General features: G+C 26.5%; 1 protein-coding gene across 2 annotated transcripts in view; it reads right to left on the bottom strand.

The window, feature by feature from the left end:
• Window positions 1-2242: 2242 nt before the first annotated feature.
• LOC145839561 (uncharacterized) overlaps window positions 2243-25291 on the bottom strand; it is a 29020-nt gene continuing 5971 nt past the window's right edge. The window contains exons 6-19 of one of the 2 annotated variants that reach the window (XM_082947165.1): window positions 25057-25214; window positions 23813-24027; window positions 23656-23721; window positions 23254-23562; window positions 21247-22158; window positions 20116-20265; window positions 19826-19912; window positions 18989-19131; window positions 18330-18383; window positions 17566-18151; window positions 16538-16596; window positions 15729-16013; window positions 13492-13559; window positions 2243-2585 (exon numbers count right to left, since the gene is read on the bottom strand). In XM_082947165.1, the coding sequence (XP_082803291.1) occupies window positions 13498-13559; window positions 15729-16013; window positions 16538-16596; window positions 17566-18151; window positions 18330-18383; window positions 18989-19131; window positions 19826-19912; window positions 20116-20265; window positions 21247-22158; window positions 23254-23562; window positions 23656-23721; window positions 23813-24027; window positions 25057-25214 (3086 nt within the window). In that variant the 3' untranslated portion in view covers window positions 2243-2585; window positions 13492-13497. The remainder of the gene's footprint in view (window positions 2586-13491; window positions 13560-15728; window positions 16014-16537; window positions 16597-17565; window positions 18152-18329; window positions 18384-18988; window positions 19132-19825; window positions 19913-20115; window positions 20266-21246; window positions 22159-23253; window positions 23563-23655; window positions 23722-23812; window positions 24028-25056; window positions 25215-25291) is intronic. The other variant, XM_082947166.1, reaches the window with a different exon arrangement.

Here is a 25291-nt window from a genome sequence, read left to right as displayed (position 1 = left end):
ATTTTAAATAGTGAATTAATTAAAAATAGTGAATGTTATTAACAATATTAGTAATATGAATTATTTTCCCTTAAATTATTTTATCAAAACAGATGTCTATTTTGATATGATAAGTTCTAATACAACTTATAAAGTGTTTTTAAAAGTACATATATTTTTAAAAACAATGTAAAGACTGTTTCAGGTGATCATTTCAGCGTATTTTAGGAGATTAAAGATTTTTTTGTCTAGACTTTGCATAAAATTAAGCCTAAAGTTAAAAGTACTTGAAAACCGTAACGAAACACAAAGCAGAAAAGTTTTTGATGACTTAAGAAAACATGTTCAGTTTAAACCACTACGCAATCAACAATTAATAATAACTGTAGGTGCGAAATAAGTTTAACAAAATTTCACATTTAACAGTAAGTCAAACTTATGATTTACATTTTTATGGTATTTACTCAGTGTACATTGTACATATATGTATATAATAGTCTCTATTTGATGTTTCCTTCGTATAGCTAAGTGTAAGTACTTTTTGGTTTGGTTTTCAAACTTGCTAAATTATCAAAACAAGTACTACCTACTAAAATTAAAATAGTTGGATATAAATAATAAAAAGAGTTATAACTATTTGTTTTAAATATTCCAAATATTTAAACTACATGTTTTAATTAAGACTCAATGTCTACACTTGTCTTTTTTATTTTTACTTTCAGGATTCGTATAGAAATTAAATCTTTAACAGAGTTCAATAAATTTTTTAATTAACGAAATTATTTTACATATAATATTTTAATATAATAATTTTTTTTTAATTGTTATGCAATGCTTAGTGTAGTACGAAGACGTATTTTCATTTATTAGTACTTGTTTTTTTTTTGTTTTTGCTTTGAAAAAACATCTATTCCTAGTTTAGATAGTGCAGATACCGTTCTAAGCGCAACCTATCAACACCCACTATCATTCTATCCACCATTTTAAGCTTCCTGTTAGCTAAATTACAAGTGCCTGCTAAACTATCCAACTATTTCCAATTTTATTACATACGCTATTCATTTATTTTTTAGTTAACTTGAAGCACATGTAGCAAAACGTTGCTTTTCAATACGTAATAAAGTTTAATATAAATATTGATTACTAAGTAATTGGTTTTCGCTGTTTTTGGCTATATGGTTTTAGAAACAAATTCCATTATAAAACTTTTTCTAATTTTCATAAGTACTTGAACCACAAAGTACCTACTAATGGAAAAAAATCGAATTTTGCTTTGAAAATAGTTCGCTAAAAAGCCAAGATTCTGGCGCAGTTAAGCTTCAAACCAAATTCCTTTATAATTGAAGTTATGCGAGTTAGTTTTTGCTTAAATTAAATTTTGTGAAATAGAAATCAACGGTCAAAAAAAAATATCAAAAAAATTACATCAACTCATATATATTTTATTAGTGTTTCATAGTTTTAAATTGTTATTTTAAAATTTTGTAGATTAAGAACTAAAAATTTAGTTTAGTTAATAGTTTTATAAAAAAATTTAGTTTTTTCAAAAGAATCTTATAATTTTGTCGTTACCCTATTAAACTTTCAAAAATAGTGTTAATTTCGGCACAATTTAAAATAATGTGTTTTTAACCCTAAATTTCAGAATCTATTTATTTTTTAACTTTTTAATATGCTTTAACAGAAGTATTCTTTGAATACACCTTACAAAGTATTTTTCAAATTTTCACTGAATAATTTCGGTAGAAAGTACCCCCTGTTGTTATCAAAATTCTTTGTTCAACAGCTACTTAATAAATACAAGATGTTACAACAATATAATAAATAAAACACGAGTTTAGGAGCTAGATTTTTAGGTTTCTCATTTATCCTACATTTAATACAAGAAAAAATATAACAAAACTTTTTAAAGAGCAACTACTTAAATTCTGATAGCTTTTGTTCTAATAGGAATTATTTATTTATTTTTAAATTTTTATAGATATAATCTTTGGCTACAATAAAATTAAAAATTATTTAAACTTAATGATTTGTACTAAACATTATCCACTATTTCCAGTTAAACGCGATTTTATCAAATTGCAAATAGCATCATGAAGATTACAAGTCTAAGCCAGACTCTAAATACATTTCTACCTAATTAAATAGTTAATTGATGTTAGACGTTGGGTATATTTTTAATTGCTTCTTTATATACTTTTCTGTTTAAATTCATGTTAGTTGGCAAACAATATATTATAAACTGAACACTCTTCTACTTTTTTCTAGTTTATTAAAATACTTTAAAGTCAAACATATTTATACAACCTTAAGTAAAACACTGTAAATAGCATTAACAACAACAGCAGAAAGGAAACAAAGGGCGGCTTTAATAAATTTTATTGTTATTGAGTTTTTTTAATTCCAAGTTTTTAACGGGAAAACCTAGTTTATTATCACGATTATTAGTAAATCATAAAATCTAAACGAACTAAACTTTAGAGATTATATACAGTCCCAAGTAGTATATATATAACCAAGTTAAGTTATTACCAACGAAATAATGAAGTGTGAATTGTAGTCCAAGAGAGTAACGCTGTATAGATTTCCACTGTTGATAGTATTTCCTGAAGAAAGGTTCCATTATTTAGTTTTTATTTTTCAATTATAATTAACAAACTTGGAAAATGAGCTTAGCTATTTTTTTGATTTTTAAGTGCATTTGAGTTAAGCTTTGCTTTATAACAATTTCTATTACTATACCAACGAGACAAAATATTTTTTTTACTGTGTGCTGGTCATTAGTTTCTAATTACATTTTTGTTATTACACTTTTTAGTAGTCCTTACAAAGTATTAGCCTAATATATATTATAAATTGTAACAGACTATTAGGTTTTTTCGATAAAACAAATTTTAGTAAAATAAGTCTGTTCTTTAGATTCAAAATATTAACAGAGTTATACATTTTTGAATTGATTTATCCTTACTTAAAACTTATTAAAATATTTCTAAATTTTATTAAACTATTTAATAGTTCACTTTCAAAACTTCTAAGAAATCTAGACATAGTTAGCATGTAAGACAAAATTTTATAAACTCATAAATTGTAAACGGCTAGCATGTTTTAAAATTTTAACTGAAAAATTCTTTCGTATTTAAAAAAAGTTGTATAAAACTTTTAAAATGGTGAGCGTAAAATTTGATAAACTTGGAGTGTGTAACTAACGATATAGTATAACTTTTTTTTTAATCTAAAAACATCTCTTTGATCTATTTTACACACATAAAATTTCTAAGTTGTTTTTTTTTTCTTTTGAAAAAAGCAGACTCTTAATCTGATTTTCAAAGTTATATTTATTATCACAGATTTCTTAAAACTTATTCTCGTTTTATTTCTAACATTTAAAAAATTCTTGAAAAATTTTTTATTAACATATTAAATGCATGAAACAATTTTTAGATTAAAATTTATACTTGACATTAAGTTCGTTTATACAAAAACCATTTCAACTCTAAAACTAATTTCATGACTACCATCAAAGATATAGGAAATTCTCAAATTGAAAAAATCCCGCAAATCTTACTATCTTTCGAAGCAAGGTTGCCAGAAATAAAGAACTTTTTTTTCTTAATATAATGCTTGAGTATTTTTTGGCAATCGCCACAAAGGTAATTATGCTTTCAACTACAAAACTTAAGAAGCATTCGCAAATAACTGCACGTATAAATTTAAACATTGTGAGAATTATAGTATACTTTCTTTTTTCTAATCATAATTTTGAAAAAATTGTGATGTTTAACACAAAGCTATAAATTTCCATAGACTTATGGCTAATTTTTCCAAGTTATTCTTTTAATTAAGTAAATTTCATATAACAACATTAAAGACTTTTTCTTTAAGTCGATTAGAAAACAAAAAAAAATTTATAATGTGGTGTACGACTTGATAACCAAAAGGCTTTTTCGTACACCAGGTCCTTAGACCCAACTTTTTAAGCGCTTTTTTATTGTTCAATAACCAATAGTACTAGTCAATAAATAAAAAACTTTATATTTTACAGTATATCAGTATTTTACTGCCTTTGTTGATAAAAAATCAAATAATTTAAGAAATTCTATCATTTACATATCATGTTTACCAATTTCAGCTGAAAAATCGATTATTATTCGTTTACATTTATCAGATATTTCATTTAAGAAATATTTCTTAACTTGACTTCAATGATTTTTTAATATCATAAGTAATTTTTAAAACGGAATTTAAAATATGTTTGCACATGTATAAACATACTACTACTTTTTATTTGGAATTAAAGTACCTATTTAATTTTTCTTTAATTTAAAAACAAAGCTAAACTGTATTGAAATTGAGGGCTATCGGTCAAAAAATATATTATCAAATGATACAACTTATAAAAGTTATACATATGCGTTCAGCATAACAGTTTTTAATTATAGAACTCAACAACATTAACATAGTCAAAGACATTACTCAACTAAAAAAATATATAGATAATCACTCTAACTATATTTTGCTGTAGTTTATAAATTATATCAAAAAAAGTTCTATAGTTTTTTATCTAGGGTCTGTTTGTCTTGACTATCATATATAGCCTTACTTCAAACAAACATTTGAAGATTATAATTAACAAAAGGTGAAAAGCAATAAGTTAAAAAAGGTATTTGTTTTTAAATTTATTAGCAAATAGATTTTTTTTAAATAGCAAACGTATTTGACTGAAGCTTACACTGTAAGAAAACAATAACTGAGTAGAGAAGGATTAATAAAACCTAGTTGATATAAAAAGATTGAGCTTATCAATAATAGTTTTTTTTTAAATAGATTAATGTTTCTCAAAAAGTGCACGCATACGGATAGCTATTAGTTTATATTAAAATTATGTCGGAAAAAAAAACTTGTAGAATATATACATTATTATTTTTTCATATCAACCCTAGGAAAGTTTTTTCAAATATTGATAATTTTAAAACAGATAAAGTATGATTTAATAACACTTTATAATGTTATAAATATTTTTTTTATTTAGCTTTTATTTGTGTACTTTAATTGTAATTTCGGGACCGTTGTATATACTGGCTATAAAGCATTGGTTAGTTATTTAACGGTAATTTTATAATTACCTCAAAAGCAAATAATTTTTTATTGGGTGTAATAATATAAATCGTGAATACTTTTAACTTTTAATTACTAAGTTTAATTCGTGTGTTACAGTTATAAACTGAATTTTAGTAAATTCCTTTCAAAAAATAATAAACATAACAAAAAACTCCAATTCCATGATATCCATAATTCCAAAAAAAAATCTTGTATAATCAGCATTAACTTGAAACTATTGCAATTGATGCTATTAAATTAATTTTATTTATCTCTTTGAGTTAATGCTAAAACGAAAAATTACTCTGGCTTATTCTTAAAGCGAACATAATTTTAAATAAAAGTCAAAATTTTAAAGACAAACTCTATTACAATCATATATAGTTAACATAAGCTATTTGGAATAATATGGTTCTATAACTTTAAATTCAATATATCTTTAGTGTGTTTACATAATGTACTAGATCGTGTGTTTAAAATATAAGTATTTTTTATCAACTCTTTAATAAGGACTATAGTAGAATAATTCTTAATATGGAGATTCTGTGTAATGATGTGATCAGTAATAAATAAAACCTATTAAAATTTTTAGACCCAACTAATTTGTAATACTTTTGTATAACATATCAGCAAAACATAAGTGAATATGAAAATAATTTTATTGTTCTTTTTTACTAATGATTATAAGTAGTATCAGAAGTAACTATTTTGTAATGCATGATTCTAATGTATAACTTTTACTTTTTTAAACTAGTTTCTTAAAACGCTTCCTAATAAACTCGTTTTCTTATTAGTAGTTTTATTCATATGAAGCTTGGTTGCTTTTAGTAATAATTTTGTTTACAGTACAACTCCATATCAGAATTCAATTATCTTAATAAAAATACCTTTTAGTGATGCTATTAACACCTCAGTTATTACCAATTAAGTTTTTTCTTAAACTAATTTTACAAAATATTTTTTTGGATGATATCATAATTCCAGTGTATTTTATCGAACTCCACTACAAAATTTTACTCTAATTTGTTTGCGTATAAACTAAACTGCTTGTAAACAAAATGATCTATATCATGATTTTTGCTATTTTTTTACTGGTTCGTTTTAAATTTGTCTTTATGAAAACTACATTTTTAGCTATTAAACTAAAAAGTCTTTTTAAATATTTATACTTACGTTTTTATTCCTTAGTTTAGAATTTTATAGCACGTCCAATAGAACAGTATTGAAATTTACTTGGTATTAACAAAAATGTTAGTTGGTTTCAAAATATTTTGTAAACTAAACAGATGAGGTTGCGTAAACATAAAGTCTGAGATAAACTTTCCAAGAAGATTATAAGTATTTGAGAACAACGAGCTGCGAACGATCTATGAAGACATAATAAAGATATTGTCCTTGACAAGACGTTAAAAGGTATCCAAGTGGTTTGCGACTCGATAACCGAAAGGATTTTTCGTGCACCAGGTCGTAGGACAAACACTTTGTGCGCTTTTATTTGTCGTTAAATAAACAAGATATTTACCCTAGTTCTAAAAGCGTTTAAGTATGAGTATTATACTCAATTATAATTATATTTTTATCAAGTATACATTTTAGAGGTAACAGGCAAAAAAAACTGTCTATTTTAGTTAACAAAAAAAAAGTATTTCTGTAATACAAGTTTACAGTATTGTTAAGATTAATAAAAAGAAGTGTAAAATATTTATTGCGACCATGTTCAAGTACAATTTGGCGACTAATTAACGTTGAAGTGTTTTTTAAAATTGGATGTTTTCAGTTTTTAGTAATATTTGTATAGTATTAAATATTGTAGTCATTCCAAGAAGTATTAAATATGTAAAAGCAACACAAGTCCCGTAGAACGCGCGAAATGAAAAAAAAAAGCTGTCGGCTGCGAAATCAAAGGGCTTCTCATTGGCTATATTTTATTTCTTTTTTTTTTAAGTTTTAATTAATAATTTTATGTTTTATTTGTTACATGTTTTGGTAAGGTGTGTTAGGGGTAGCAGTTTTGACCAAAAAATCTGGGTAATGTTTTAGAAATTTTTATTGTAATAATGTACTGCTGTATTATATTACGTTATATCATTTGCATAATATTATGAACAAAAGTTTCCAAAATCTTACTACTGCAGCCAACCCAATTCCAAATACAGTGTATATTTACACTTTTAGAAATTTTTTAAACTGCAAACTAGGAGCTGATTTTCAGGTAACTTATCATAAAAGTTTTTATAAATATTTTAGGTTCAAATTTTAGTAGTTTTAACAGGTAGACAATTTTACTGTACTGAAACTTAACATTTATTTACTGAGACTGTATAAAAAAAATGCTTTAAATTAACTGCGAATATGAATCCAAAATAAATCTATTTTTGTGCGAAAACCAGTGAAACCACACGTTAAACTATAGCAGTAAAAATATCAGAAACTTATTTTTATGATTGAAATTATAGCTTTTTTACTTATTGTTTTAAACAACCTAAATTTGACCATTATACCAACATGTACATAGAGATTTTTAATTGTACTAGTCTTAATTTTTTTGAATTCAGTTACTTTTAAATATTTACAAGATTTTAAATATACAAACTTATTTTTTGCGTTGTTGTTTTAGTGTGACTCATTATTTTAGAAGAATGCAAAAAATTTAAATATGCTGTTTAATATTATAAACTTACATATACCTACTTTTTATTATTACTTATTTACTCAACCCTTTTACGATTTAAATTAGTTATAATTTTTTTTTTTGATCAGTTAGGTAGTGCAAAAAATAATTTACAAATATTTAAATTAACCCTTCGAGGTTATCTTCATTTTTTACAGTCATGAGCTATAGTTGATTAACATGGAATAAAGAATCATATAACTCAATTGATGTATTTTTCAATAAAAATTATGCTCATTTAAGAAAACTTTTATTTGAAAATATCTGACTCAAGAGATTATACAGCTTGTTTTGGTGCCTTTACAAGAACGGCATAACTTTTTATTTTATCGCAGTGACTTATTTTTAACTATTAAAAAATTTTAATATACCATAATAAATGTATGGTTTAATAGTTGTGTTCTTTTAATTTGGTGTTATCGGGGTAGCCACGCATTTCATGAAAACTTATCTAAATGATTTTTCAGGGTTTCAAAAAACCGTAGTACGCACAATTCCTTTTTGCTCATTTATAATGAAAGCTTAGACTTCAAGGAGTAAGTGAAAATTTTAACAATTTAAATTATCTAAAATACATTGTTCAGGTTTTTTAATGGTATTTCATTTAATTTGGAAATTCCTAGTGGTTATTACCCAAAAATAAAAAAGTATGTCACTTTTATACCAAAAAACACTTAAGTCTACGTTGTTGCTACTTATGCCAATTTAAATAATTGTTAACTTAATAATTTTTAAAAAATAAAAAAACAAAAATTTAAAAACATAATTACTAAAATAAGTAGGTTTATAATTAGTAGCTGGTTTTACAAAAAAAAAATATATAACATATAGCATAAACAAATTAAATTAAATCTTAACATATTGAATACACTTTCCCTGTCAAATAAAAAAATATCTGTAAGATTTTTAAACACTTTGATATAGTTAAAATAGCAATACTATAAAAAATTATCTAAAAAGAGCATTATTCATATAGCTGAAAATTTTTTACTAGGATTTTTTCCAATGACTTATTTAGTTTGTTAGTATTCCTTTTATTTAAATATTTACAAAATAAAAATTACACTTTTAGCTTTTTTTATACACAAAACTTTAAACACTACAGTAACCTATCGCTTATTTACGCACATTGTGTCCACATAAAAAATGCGTAAAGATACGAGAGATCGTAAAGATATGAGATGTACCAAATATAGTTACTATAATGGCTGTTTTTTGATATTGCTTCAAGTTAAAAGCAGACTGGGGACTTTACCACTTTTAACAATTTGTTAACTTTATTTATAAATATGAAAGCAAAAGATAAAGCTATACATGTATTAAAAAAATGATTTAAACTATTATAAGAAAATTAAACTTCTAGAAAAGTTTTACTAATTTTAATAACAAGTAGATTTTATCTTTATTTATATGTGACTTATTTGATACTTAACATTTATATTCTATTGTACTTAGCAATTTTAATTTATCATTAAGCATTTGTTTACAATTAAGAAATGGTGTGATGTCTATACTAAAATTTGTTTCTTTAGTCTTTTACAAAAATATGCATTTGGTGCTGTGATGAATTTCTTCTTTTGAACAGGACTATATAAGATAAAAGGTAGATGTTTAATAAAAATTGTTTATGTTACTACAACTTTTTTTAATTTGACCTTTGCCCACATAAGGATAAACTTAAATTTAATCTCTTATTGTTAATAAAATTTCTGATATACTGATGTATAACTAAATGTCAGTCAAGGAAAATAAGTTTACAAAGTCTAAAGATATAGAGAGGTGAATTAGCATTTATAAACATATTCTAAATTAAAAATATACAACAAACCTAATTTGTGTAATACTAAAAAAAAACTTTTTTTTTTGAACTTTTTAGAATTCTAAAATGCGTAACTGAACGAGAGTGTGTAACGTCACGAGTGCGTTAATATGCGAGAGGTTACTGTAGTTGTTTTTTTGTTTTTTGGCTTCCATTAAATCATTTCAGTTAAATTAAAAACTTATAGTAAACCGAATTCTGGGAGGCATTTTTAAAACTGTATAAAAATACATTTGTAAATAACTTTTAAAAAGCACTAAGTTAAGTATTTAAATAATGTGTCTTTGAGAAAACTAGTTTTCTAAATTTCAGAAAAATTAAGGATTTGTTTTAAAATTTTCACAAAACTAATAAACACAAAATAATAATAAACTAAACTTAAAAATTTCAATGACTCCGCTTTATTTAATAAATTTATGGCTACCCTGACTAGTGACCAGATTGTATGTATTATTTTTTGTTAGTATTAGTATTGTGTGTATCTTTAGAAAATATTATTACATGTTTAAATTTTTTATCTTAATTTTGGCTACATTTTGTTGAATGAAATAAATTTTATAACTTGTTTTGTTTAATGGTATTAGAGACAAATACTTCAAGTATAACAAATAGTCTTGAAAAAACTATAAGACCCACATGTTTATTTTGTTTATAATGAGAGGTTATATCAGGTTTACTATTATGCTCTTAAAAAAATTAATAAAGAACTAAAAATTGCAAGGAAAAGTGATGCATTTAAAAAATTTGTACTCAATAATTTATTTTTAAATTATATGAAAATATTTATTTATGGACCATGTTTTACAACAGTTATCTTTATTTAAATCTAATTTGAAAAGAAGTATGTTTTGAATATATAATACTTTATAGAACATTTAGCATTTACTAACTGACTTTGAAAACATGGGTAGGATTTAAATCTAAACATTTGTATTTATGTATAAAAATAATTATTTAACCAAAACAATATTTTTATATAAAAATATATTATGTTCTATAATTGATCTCATGATTTATTAGATGCATAAATCACAAAACGTTCAATTAAATTAGCAAAAAAAAAGGAAGACATGCACCTTAGAACAATGATTAAAGATTGTCTGATTGAATGATTGATCGGTACTTGTACACATAAGAATTTCATATTAAGAGAGGTATAGAAAGAACAACTCAGTTTTAACAGCTCAACAACACCACAGTAAAAAATAAAAAGCAGCTTAAAAGTATTTGATAGAATATATAAACCAGATGATAGTTAGATTTATCTTATAAATTTTTCATTTAAAAATTACATAAAAATAGAAAAGATAAACATCGAAAAAAAATAAACAAGCTGTCTAACTATACAATTCTGAATTAAAAAACTAACTAAACTAAATCTATTCAACTAACTACCAACATAATTTAAAAACTTATCCTGTTAACCTGTGTTTTCCCTAAACAAAATTTTCTATTAATTTTCTAAATTAACAACACAACTTATAAGTAATTATAAATTTAACTGATCCTGATTTTTAATGAAGATTTATAGAAAACTTGGAACTGGTGGTTTTTACATTTTAGAAAGAAGCTTTAGTATAGACAAGTGGTATGTAATAATTATATAAATATATAGTAGGGTGCTTATTTTTACAGCTACTTTTGATTTTCCAGATATTATAAAAAATTAATTTTATATGATTTAAAGAAACTTTCACCCTGGCACTTACCGATTTTCAAAAAACCACCCCAATACAAAATGTATGGGATCTGAAAATGGTGACCTTTGAATTCCAAGTTCAATTTTTTTTTTTACATGTGGCTAATTGTCATACAAAAACACTGTTAACAATTTAAAATGAATTAAAGAAAGTTTAATGGTGGAATTTCTTATTTTTAGAAGAAAAAACAGGAATTTCAAAAAAAGTTACAAAATGTGATAAAATTCACGTAAAATCAAGAAATTCCACCATAAAACTTTCTTTAAATCGTTTTAAAATGTTCACTGTGTGTTTGTGTGACAACTAGTCACATGTAAAAAAATCTGAACTTAGAACTCCAAGGTCACCACTTTCAGATCCCATACATTTTGCATTGGGGTGGTTTTTAGAAAATCGGTTAATGTCAAGGTGAAAGTTTCTTTAAATCATTAAAAATTTTGTACAGAGTGTTTTTATGATATTTCGAAACATAAAAAATTTTCCAGCTGGAAAATCATAAGTAGCTGTAAAAATAAGCACCATAATATATATTCTTAATAATTAGACTTTTTAGATTAAGAGATAATACAATAATACTTCTTTAATACTACTATAGCACGACTTTGTTTTTAAACTCGTGCATCTATAAATTATGTTTTATTTTTAATAGGCAGTTATAAAACATTTTTTGTACTTAATCGTCGTGCTACTTAAGGGTTGAAGAATTTTTCTTGTCAGCGGATCAAATTAACAAAAAAAATTCTTGGCCACAATTTAAAAATAAATCCGGCAGGCTGCATTAAATTGAAAAAATTTAAAAAAAATTTTAGAAGTAAAGTTAAAACGAAATGATTACTCTATAAACACTATTGTGTACTAAAATTTAAATTAAGAGCAGCCTTTATATTAAAAATAACTTTTCATTAAAAAAATTCAAAAAATTTTATATTCAAAAAAGTATTTGTTCAGGGTTGCCAAAATTTTTTGGAAAATTTCTTCCAGGTTTTCTGAATTTGTTCAAGGTTTTTAAAAGTACTCGATTTTGAGTCTACTTTTAGTTTAAAGTTTAGTTTAAGGATAAAAAGTGTGCCTGGTAGTATAACAACATTGAATAGATACTGTAAAACTACTTAAATGTGTTTTTTAACAAAACAATTTTTGATGATGACAATTCTTTTAATCTATATGGTAGATTTTTCGTGTCAAATTAATATTTTACTACTTAACATGAAAAAATTGTTTAAAATTTCAGATTTTTTAGTGATTTTTGTTCAAAATTCCAGGTTATTTTCAAAATTTCTCAAGGTTTTTTCAGGTTGATTTAGCCTAAAGTGTCAAGTTTCAAGTTTCTCCAGGATTTAAGATTTTTTGGTAGCCCTGTTTGTTACAAAACTCAATTTTACTAAATAAAAAAAATATTATAATTTTTAAGTACGTGGTGGGTATTTCTGATTGTGGCCCACCCTTAAGCTAGACACATGGAAATTTTAGCGTAAAAAATGTTTTACAACCGCAGATTTACAAAAAACATCATTTATTTTTGTTATTCTTTGCAGTTAATGATCATAATTCTATAGAATTAAATGCAAGTAACACTAAAAAATGTGATGCTTATCAAAATAAAATTTAATTAAATAGTCACAACCCAAACGATAAAAAAGTCAGAGCAATTTTAAGTTATTTCAATTGTTTGTAATATAATAAGATATGATGCTTAAAATACTTGCGTATTATCGTTTAGATTGTGAAATTAAGATAACAAATATATTAATTGATTAGTATAAGGTATAAACTAAATTCCATAATATAAACATTAGTTTTAAGATTACTAATATAATTTTTAACTTAGATGACAGTAAAAAAATAATAAAATAAGTGAAACTTAATTAATATTGTTAGCATCAATACTACAATAATTCTACAATAAAAACTGGTAGAAAAACTTAAGTTAAACAAAACTAAGATAGTCTTGTGGTTTCCATTTTTTTAGTCATGAAAATTTTCCTGAACACAGAAAAAACAGCTAAACAGTAGTGAAAATACATTGTGAATATCTATTGTAGTAACTTAAACATTAAACTTTTTTTCAATGATCAAGAAAAAAATTCAGGCTAATTGGCAACCATGTATATTTTAAACCTTTAAGTATAGACAAATTAAAGTTTGGTGATTCTGTTACACTGCTCAAATACCTCAAGTTACTAGTTATTACTTTGTTAATTTGTTTATGTAATAAAAAAACTAACTTATTCTTATTTTTTCATTCTAGGATGAACGTTCATGGCATTCTTTGGTCGGTTAGGCATTCCTCTCACTAAAGGTAATATAAAAATAAGTTAAGTGTATTGTAAAACCACAATTATTACGTTGTACTTATTTTATCTAGCATATAAAATTTGTTAATTAAATATTTGTAAAGTTTGATTATTTCAGGGTGGCCACTAAATTTTTAGAAATTTCTTCTAGACCTTGTGATTTTCTTCTAGGGTTTTACTAATTACAAGTTTTCTTAACTATTTTACGTTAATATTAATTGGAAATTTAAAAAAATCACTTTATAGTATGAATTTAATGAAAGGATGTGCTGTAAAATAAAGATGATGTAATGCCATTTAAAATGTGTTTTATAATAAACAAAATTCTAAATAATGTTTCATTTTTTGTATAAAACTCATTTCTTATCTAATCTTAATCTCATTTTTCAACATATAAAAACTTATCAAAATTCCAGGATTTTCCAGTTTTTTTCAAAAAATATGAAATTCCAGGATTTAAACTAAAATGGCCAACCTGAGATTTGTAAAACTATAAGTAAATTTTAGTAAATTAAATTTGAGCGATACTATTGCAAATTTCAAGTAATTTCTATATAAATATTTTCATACAAGAAAAACATAACAGTTCAATATTGTAAAAGTATGAATAATTTTAAGTTATAAGACATTAAATTAGCAATATTACTCTAAAATTTAGAGAATGAAAGAGAAGTAATATTCAAATGTATAATTAGTTGGAACAGAAATATCTTTTTGTGTTGTAAATTGTTTAAATCTTTATTTTCAAATTAAAGCTAGCTCTGTAAATTGAATGATAATAATTTGACTTTAAAGTTGATATTTTTATCACTTATTTTAATGTAAAAGTTGATTAAAACATTTAAATTGAAAATAAAACTTTCTAAACACAAAGTTTTGGCCTTAAAAGTGTAAACTTAAGAAATACTAAATTAAGCGGCAGACTAAGTAATTGATATTCATTTGTACAATTTTTCAACTAGTTTGAACATATTATCTAATACCATTTTAGAGAGATACACATCGTAGATTTATAGTTTATTACATACTTGTTACGTTTACGTACATACAAAAAAGAAACTGATACAGATGTTATTTTAAATTTTAGTGCAATAACGCCAATTAAATGGAAAAGGGCTTTGATACTATTGTTTCTAAATAGAGCAAAATTATAGCTTCTACTGATACAATTTACAAACAAGAAATCACAAACTTATAAAGGTCATAAAAAATGGTTATCCTAAGAAATTTGTTGATGACGTAATTGAAAGATCTATCAACAACAATAAAGAGTGCACTAATGAGAAACTTAATAGTTCAAACTTTAAAAACATCCTGAAAGTACCTTACATTGGAAAACCAAGTATTGAATACAAAAAGAAAATAGAAAAACTATTGAACAATTGTATTGAAGACTTCAAAGTTATTTTTCACAAGTAAAATTAGTAACTACTTCAACAACAAAGATAAAACACCTCAAGAACTGAAATCAAACGTGGTCTATGAATATAAGTGCTCTAAGGATAAGAGCATCCAATATATTGGATTCACATCAAGACCACTAATAGAAAGAGTCAAAGAACATCTTAAAGGTAAAACAGCTGTATCTGATCACATTAGTAATTCTAATATTTGTAGAGATGAAAGAATAACTGTTAACAACTTTAGTATTTTAAAAGAATGTAGAAACAAACTTGGGACCCTGATCAGCGAAGCTATTTTAATTTAACGTCATAATCCAACTTTAAACAAACAATTAATTAAACCGGGTATTACCCACACACTAAGAATTTTTGACTAGTTAGATACATTTTTCTTTTAACAATTTATAAATATTAATGTTAACTTTAACTACACTGTAGTTTATAACTTTAATAACCGATTGAATATATCTTATCATCTAATTTATCTTGCATATTTAGTTGTTTTAACACTAATTTTTGGTTTATTTTGCACAATTTTTATTTGAAAATGACTGATGAAAAGTCGAAACGTAAACGTCACAAGTATGTAATAAACTATAAATCTACAATGTGTCTCTCTAAAATGGTATTTGAAAACTCCAACACCCCCTCCTGTATTTTATATTATCTAATGTTAAAACCAATTCACACTTTTAAAATTATACATAAAATATAATTATAACTAATAATACACATAAAAATTTAACTATGTATTAAAATACAAACTTGGTGGTCTGAATCCTCTTGGTCCGCCACGCATCATTGGCATACCTCTGGGACCCATTGGTCTCGGTCCACCTCTTGGTCCCATGCGTCCCACTGGACCTCTGGGTCCCATCGGTCCGCCTCTGCCTCCCATCATTCCACCTCTGCCTCTCGGGCCCATGCGTCCTGGTGGACCACCCATGTTCTTTACGTCCGACTTGACTTGATCTAACAAATTTTCGTAGAACTGTTCTTCAGCAAGCGGACTCATTTGGCTGTCGCCTCCTGCCATTGGATCTCCTTCTCCTGCAGAAAAATAATTTGGTTCAAGTACTTTAATATTTAAACTAAAGTTTAGCTTGGTAAGATTAAGTAAAACTCACCACAAAATTTAGAAAAACTAAAAAATTTCATAAATTATTTAAAAGGTTAAATTAAAAAATAAACTTTTTTTGATGAATATTGCACCCTTGTTTAAATATAAAAGGAGTTAAGTTTTTAGTTATTGAACAAAGTTTGAATTGAATGGTAAATTATCAACACAACCATAAAAACAGCTTTTAGGTCTTGCTGATAATAAGTCGTTTTTTTTAATCAATAAATCAGGTAACACAATGAAAAAAAGAATATAAAGCTTAATAACTTATCTAAGCATAAATTTAAAACTAAAAAAATATTTTTAATGATTTCAATTAAATTCAAATTATTTTGGATAATTTTAATAAATTTTCGATTGTCCAACATTTTTTTCCAGCATCAAGCTAAAGAAGGTACTATACTAATAGCAAATATAATGTACAGTTCAATTGGCAAATTTAAACACCACAAACCCATAAAATCATCGTCTCTGGGTGGTCTTCGACAGTCATCCCTCGTTCCATCTTTCATCCTGAAAAAATTATAGTTTAGTTTTATCAATTAACTCACTAAAACCAAGAAAACTTTAAAAAATTAATATACTTATACTTCAATTTAAATGTTAAATAATAATAACAGCTATAAGTTATATATATATATATATAATCATCTTAATTAAAAACATAGTTTTATTTTTTATCTCCTCTGCTATACAAATTTATATGAAATACTAGAAACTTTTTTTAATTTAGAAACTAATTTAGATATGTATATATAAAATATAGACTAGACTATTCAAAATTTAAATATAACTTTAATCTTGACAATAAAATTACTCAAAAATAATAGGAACAAAATAATAAAAAACTATGAATTATTTTAACAATTGTATGAACTTTTAGTTTAACTTAATAGCACAAAGTAGTAACAGTTACTTTCTTATCAAAGGTAAACGCAGGATGATATATAAACAAAAAGTTAAGTTGTTCAAAAACTTATAATCGTTAGTTACTTGTGAAGTAACAAATTGATTAGTGATCATGATTATATGAACCAGCTTCGATAAAACTTATTTAAGCTGGATCCTTTCTATGTATATTCTAAAATTATTATCCCAGCAAAAACCCATATGGAAGATTTATACCTTTAAAATGTTAAAACTTTTTAATGAGCTTTTCATTCAGAAAAAAAACAACTAGAGGCTAAGATCTATTTATTAATGTTATTTGCTAATTAATTAATCTAGTAAATTTAATTTATACTTAGTTTAATTTAAACAAAAACTATACTGCTAAGTAATCTTGTTTTATACGTATTAGAGTTTTCAATAAAAGACTTTTTGATGTATTTTAGCAAGTTTCTTAAGTTTCATCATATCACATGATCTACTCCAAAACAAACAACATGCAAAAATATTTTTTATTTCGTAGTACAAAAATAAAATACTTATTGAAAAAAACTGTTTAACTTTAATAGCTAATTTTTTTTAACAAAAACTTACATGTTTGGATGCCTATTCATTCTTGGTCCATGATTTTCACCCGATGGATCACCTCTTTTAGAACCTCTAGGTCTACCATGACTAGGTCCTTGTCTAGGACCATCAAAGTTAGGCCCATGTCTTCCTTTTGGACCGTCAAACTCAGGTCTTCCCATTGGACCATCGAAATTTGGACCTGGTCTTCTTCTTGGGCTGTCAAAATCAGGTCCAGGTCTTTGTCTGGGGCCGTCAAAATTAGGACCACGCCTTTGCCTTAGACCATCCATATCTGGTCTTGGACCTCCTCTTGGGCCATCAAAGTTAGGACCTTGTCTGCGTCTTAAGCTATCAAAACTAGGATCTTGCCTTGGTCCATCTCGTCTTTGTCTTGGACCATCGAAACGGTTATTTGGACCTCCAAAGTTTCGGTCTCCGGGACCATCGTTTCTTATGGGACCGCGTGGATCATCGATAAGTGGAGGTCTGGAAGCATCTTTAGTGACTGAGCCTCGAGACTTTTCTTCCTTCGCTTTTGAATGAGGTTCTTCTAATAAAGGTCCTTTATTCTGAACTGTTTTTTCATCAGGTTTATCTGCGTTACTTTGAGCTGAAAAAAAGTTAAAAGACATTGTTTAATTAAAAATAATAATGCAAGTTTAAAAATTTAATCTATCAGTGTCAATTAAATATAACATTACACTCTTGACCTTAAAAATTCATTATAACAACATACAGCATTTTATATACAACTTGAAACACTAATACTATTAAATACATAAAAATACCTGATTCATTTTTTATTGTATTTGACTTTGGTGGTTGGTCTACTGAATCCCGTGCTGTTTAAATTGTTTTTATCAGAAAACTTAATTTTCGTAAGAGTAAGCATATGTTAGTCAACTAACTTTATATTATTTTGTGTTTTTAAAAACTATATAATAATTTAATAAATATTTTTAAATATAATTTTTATTCATATTTTAAATTTATATTAAACAAATTTTTAACACATTTTTTTCAGCTATTAAATATTTTTTGTTTTTAGCTTCAACAAAAAAAATTATCAGAGCTTACATCTAAACCGTTAAATGTATTTGACTTGCTTCTGACTTGACTTTGATGTAAAAAAAAAATCTACATAACTATTTAGAACAAACTTGCTAACATATAGATTAAATAATATTACAATTTTTAAAACTTTAAAACAAACTAATTCAGTACATATATGTTTTACCTACAATGCATTTCTGCAACATAAGCCACTGTCTACCAACTTACTTAAAAAATAAGCAGGTATATAGACTCAATAAAAACTTAAACGCACAAATTGAAACCATTAACTCTAAACTAAACATTATGAAAACTTATGTCTGAGTTTCAATACTCATCTAAACCAAAGGCTGTCAGAAAACTTATCATAAACTTAAAACAAAAATATTTTTACCTTTGTCAGTTTCTTTTCTTTCCTGCCTGATTTGAGGTCTATCAGCTGAATTCGAATTTCTCCTTACACTGCGCTCTCTACTTCTTCTGCGAGGAATTTCTCTTGAAGTCCTTCTTCTGTTATCACCACATTCAAATGGAGATCTGTCGGTTTTTTTTAACTATATAAAATATTTAAAATTTTAACTATAAGATAGCTAATTAATACTAAACATTTATTTTTTACTTTCTAGCTCAGTAGTTCCTAAAGGGGCAATATACCAGCCATTTTGTTTTAAAATTAGTCATGATTTACTCTAAAAAGAACACCCTCTAATTATTATTAACATTTGTTCTTACTTTCAGTATCTTTCTTATCTTTTGTTTTAGTTCAGCAGAAAAAAAGAAAATAAAGACAACAACCCTGCCTCCATAACCAAAATATGCAATTCAAAAAAATAAACAATAACTAAAAATAGAATCAAAATAAAATTAAAGTAAGAACAAAAAACAAAACAAAAAACATAGATTTACTTTTACAAAAATTCTTTATAAAATAAGCTAACTAAATGTATCAAAATTTATTTGATACGCCACAATATGTATTTTTGTAACATTTTTTTAATTTTTCCAATTAAAAATTTATTTTTGTTCTGAAGAGCCGCTTTAAGCGTTAAAACAGTGGTATCAGCTAATTGAAGAATAGTAGTTTTTTTTTTATATAACAAATATTTTTCTCTGAAGCTTGCACGGAAAACTTTGACATTTGTCAGTTATCAAAACAATTCCTTACAAATATGAAAGGAGTTGTTGTACATACATAATTTAGTAAACGGTGAACATTTATTTTATAAAATACCTTCTCCTAGCTCTCTTGTCCTCAGGTCTTCTCGGGCTTCTGCTTCTCCTCCTCCTCCTATCACCAATACTTCCGCGTTCCCTCGATCTGCAAGAATCAAAACTTATTATACTTAAAAAACTCAGATGCTCTATTAGAATATTTAGTCCAGTCAACAAGATTGACAATTATAACATTAAAAAAAGTATTAGCACAAGCTCGTGTTTGCTAGATAAACATGCATATCATTTAATTATAAAACTAAAACCTCAAACATTAAAATGGATTATAAATAATAAGAACTGAAAAACCTGTCAGCAAGCGGGGAATTTCTCCTCATAAACTCATCATCTCTTCGATCGGGTCTTCCTCTCGCATCGTCACGATGATCGGGTCTCCTGTCTACGAAATCTCTACGGTGTCTGTCCTGAGGCTGACCCGGACCGCGACGTCCAACCATCCTATTTGAGAAAATATACATCATAATTACCAAGTAAAACAATCTGTAATTGTCCTATATGCTAAATTAAATTAATGCTATTTGTATTGATAATATTTTTTTTAATTAAGAAATCAAATTTAAAGTAAGAGTGAGTTACTCTTTAGGCAATATGAATAATTTATTAATTATGATATACAGGAAATATGTTAATTTTGCTATCCAGATATTAGAACTTTCTTAAACTTGATTTGGAACAATTTATAAACGTTTTAAGAATAATTTCTTTTTAAGTGTAAAAAAACTAAAATTTTCCTAAACTAGTTTTGACATTTTACTTGACATTTTCAAAATAAACCATTCATTTTTTAATTAAATCATCTATAAGAAAATTGAATAATTTTATCTACATAAAAACATCTAGAAAGTAAGATAAAATCAAACACATTATTTTAAGGTTTACATCTTTCTCTATATTATCTATAATATAAATATAAGGAAATTTGAACTAAAAAACTTTTATTAAGCTTATAACAGGGTTGCCACTCGTTTTTTCAAAAAATTTTCCAGGTTTCCCAAATTTCTTCCAGGTTTTTAAAAGTACACACTTTTAGGTCAATTTGTAGTTTAGAGTTAAGTTAAAGGTAAGAAACTGTGTAAATAGTATAAAAACATTGAAAAGATACTGTAAAGTTACTTTAAATATTTTTTTTAATAAAAAATTTTTTGATGAAAATAAAAGCTTTTTACTTATATGATATATTTTTTGAATCAAATCAAAATTTTACTACTGAACATGTGAAAATTGTTAAAATTCCAGGTTTTTTAGTGGTTTTTGTTCGAAACTCCAGGTTTTTCCAGGTTTTTTTCAAAATTTCTCAAATTCCAGGTTTTTCCAGGTTTTTTTTTCCTTAATTGTCAAATTCTAGGTTTTTCAAGGTTTTTCCAGGTAAAGTGGCAACCCTGTTATAAACTGTTTTAAGTCAACTTATTACTGACTTACCCTTGTTCGTTTCTAGGCGGAAATTCTTCTGGTCTTCGGTTGTTGAAACCAGCAGGACCACCTGGAGGCATGTTTCGTTGGTTGCTGTTCATTGGAGGATACTGTTGATTGCCGGGTTGCCTGCTTTGATGCATATTTCCACCCATTTCATTGTTGTTTTCCATAGGTGGTGGTGGCCTGTTTCCACCAAACTGATTTTCATTTGGCCTATTGTCAGAAAAATTATTGCCTGGGCCCCCAAACTGATTTCCATGATGATCATTTCCGCCAAAATTATTTCCTTGGGGACCATTGCTACCAAAATTATTGCCTGGGGGACCATTACTTACAAACTGATTACCGGGGGGTGGGTTTACTGATGGACCGTTACCACCAAAATTATTTCCTTGAGGACCATTACCACCAAAACCATTTCCTTGTGGACCATTACTATTAAAACTATTTCCTTGCGGACCATTACCACCAAAATTATTTCCTTTGGGGCCGTTACCACCAAAATTATTTCCTTGGGGACCTTTACTGCCATAATTATTTCCTTGAGGGGCATTACCTCCAAAATTATTTCCTTGAGGGGCATTACCGCCATAATTATTTCCTTGAGGGGCATTACCTCCAAAATTATTTCCTTGAGGGGCATTACCTCCAAAATTATTTCCTTGAGGGGCAATACCTCCAAAATTATTTCCTTGGGGAGCATTACCTCCAAGATTATTTCCTTGAGGACCGTTGCTTCCAAAATTGCTTCCTTGAGGATTATTTCCACCAAAAGTGTTACCTTGTGGCATATTTCCACTAAAGTTATTATCTTGAGGCCCATTTCCACTGTGCTGATAGGCTTGGTTGTTTGCATGGGGTGGAGCATTGTAGTAAGAATGTTGTGGTCCCTGGTATTGCATACCTTGTTGGTTGAAACTGAAAAAAAAATTACACTAAACTTGCTGCTTAGACTACAACTGTACTTCATGGTTGCCACTGATCAAGCTGAGAAAAAATTCCTGACTTTTCCTGACTTTTTACCAAAATTTTCCTGACTTTTCTAAATCAAACTCTTAAATTAAACTTATTCTAAAATTCATAATCTAACACCTGAAACTATATAAAGCTTTCAATCTAATTTTAATACAGGTTAAAATCAACAGTTTTTTGCTGAATTCTATCATCAAACTTCCAGTACATCACTTAAACCATCTGTGTATGATTGATGTTTGTAATAAACAGCTTTATTAGCAAAATACTTGTATTTTTACCTTATTAACACAGCTTGTCTGAAAAAAGACACATTTTTTTAGCATTTCCTAGCATAAATGTATCTAGATAAACAAACGACATATAAGGAACTTTTACAATTAAAACCTTGATTCTAAAATTATGCTAGATAAACTTTTGTGTATATATCACAGTTTCACTATGGAAGTGTCCTTGCTACAGATCATCAATACTAAGAAGCTTACAAAATCTGCTTGTTCAAGTAGGGTACTTGTTCAATATGTTAATAGAAAAATTTTGCAGTTTTATTAAGGATATTTTACTAACTTATACCAGATAAAGGCATTGGAAATAAAATTAAATATTTTTGTAAATTTCTAGGAAAATTTTGGAATTTTTTTCTGACTTTAATGGACTTTTAATTAATTTTTACCATTTGAAGGCTTTGGAAAAAAAGGAATTTCGTAAATTTAAACTGAAAAAATCTGACTTTTTTTTTTTTTTAATCAAATTTCCTGCCTTTTCCTGACTTTTTTTCAAAACCCCCCATTTTTTCCTGACTTTTCCTGAATTTTGTCATTTTTTAAATTTTTCCTGACTTTTCCTGATTTCCTGACTTTTCCTGACCGAGTGGCAACCCTGGTACTTACTTAAAAAGATGTTACCAAGAAATATAAATATTACTAAAAAAGAAATTATATTACAATAATAAATACTTACGGCCTCAGTAGCAATCATGTAAAAATCTTAACTAAATTAAAAAAATTTAAGATAAGCATTGAGCATTTTAGGAAAACTGACTTCTGCTGGTTTGGTTGTCCAAACTGATTTTGAGGATTAATACCAGGCATTTGCTGACCCTGCTGCATCTGATTTCCATACATTTGATTACCAGGAGGTCCTTGACTTCCAGGATTACCTTGATTACCATACATCTGGTTGTCAGGATTTTGAGGAACATTACTGTTAGGGGTAAAGCTTCCAGGTGTGGTCGGTTGACCCAACATTTTGTTATCACCACCAGCCGTATTGTAAGCAGGGGGAACGGACACGTTGCCTTGGTAACTGTAATCAGGCTGTTTAACAAACGGGTCACTGCTGTTTGTTCCACTAAAAATATAAGTTGTTATGTATAAAAAAATTCAGGGAGCATTTTAGTATTAAACAGAAAATGTTAATATAGAAAAACATATAAGTACTTACCCAACTTGAGGAGCTCTAACTAAAGATTTAGATACTTTTGGCTTGATACCCTTGCTTATTGCTTCTCTACAAAGTTTAAAAAAAATTATGCACTTTGTATTCACTATTTTAACATATAAAGTAACTAGAACAAATTACAAATACTTTAATTACTTACTTGTTATACCAATCTACCAACTGCTGGGCCTGATCCCTCTGCAGTTCAACAAATTCAATTTTGTCGAAGAGGCCATCACTTTCCTGCGGAAGGGTAAAATTACCCTTCATTTCAAGTACAACCTCCTCTGGCACAGTCTTCCCTTCTGTTTGGTGGCGAAGCTTTGAACGATTCTGCATGTCAGCGTCGTTAGGCACCAGAACAAACGCGTTAACCTTAAATTAATAATTTTATTGATTGAGATTGACTTGGAACATTTTTTTGGCTCACACTTTGAGATACTTGCACATGTATAGGACTTGCAAGTAAAATTAAACAAATGCTACAAAATGAAATACATTACACTTTATAACTTAACTTAAATAAATTTATCAGGGGTATAGATATGAAAAATTATACAAGTTGTGTTGATTTGTACATGTGATATTGTAAGAACCAGAAGAGTTGAAAATTTCATCAACATCTGATTTGAACCAATCCACTTTTTTTTCAATTCTTCTTGTTAAAACTAACTTCAAAAACTCTTTTTTTGTTACAGTTGCTTTGTTACTTCAAACGCTAATCAAATACATACTTATCTAACTAGCAAACAATTTAATTTTTCTTTATTCAAGTTGAAACTTAGAAAAAATATTAGACCCTTAGCAACCAGTAAAGTGTTACAACTCTATTTTAGCACTTAAAACAAAAGAAAATTAATGTATTTTATTTTCAGCTTATTTTAAACATTTATTTTTTTTTTTATAATGTTTCAATTTCTGTTTAATTTTTTCAATCAAAATGGGGTTTTAATTTTTGAATTTTCAAAACTGGTTCAAAAGCATAACAGCTTTTGTAAAACTAGTTGTCTTAAAACAAAACTGAACATAAAGATTATCTAATAAACTAAAACTATGTTATTAAACTAAACAAAATTCTAAGCAAATTAAACTTTAAATAATAAAAAAAAACATTTTTTATGTAGAGTAAAAAATGTACAATTTAACTGGTTGCTTATGGACTAGTATTTATACAAGACTTTAAGAACTTAACAAAAGAAAATTTTGTAATAAATAGATAAATGTCTGTTTGTAAAAATCGAACTGTTAAAAAAATAAGAAAGAGTCTTTGAAGATTGATTGAATTTTAAAATTTTTGCTAATTTACTTTAGAAGTTGACGATTTTTCAACTCTACTGGTTAACATAATAACGCTCATTTTATTTTACTGCAAAATTTCATAAAAATAATTTACATTAAGTTTACCTTGTAACCACTTTGACGGTACTGTAAAACTTTTCGTCTCCTGGCTGATGTGTACACGTTAGTCTGATCAATGATAATGTTTCTTGGTAATTGTGCAGCTTTTTTCAATAAAATACTGAAGCAGTTGGTCGCATACTTTATCAACTCTGCGAATCGGCCTAAAAATATCTATTTTATTGTTGTAAAGTATGAAAATTAAACTTTCTAAAATCTTTCTTTATTGACCTTCAACGTA

Source organism: Thalia democratica, chromosome 6, assembly GCF_965202585.1.
Source record: "Thalia democratica chromosome 6, ktThaDemo2.hap1.1, whole genome shotgun sequence".
In the NCBI taxonomy this organism is placed as follows: domain Eukaryota; kingdom Metazoa; phylum Chordata; class Thaliacea; order Salpida; family Salpidae; genus Thalia; species Thalia democratica.
Note: the sequence above shows the minus strand (reverse complement) of the source record. Positions and strands in the feature narration are given on the sequence as shown.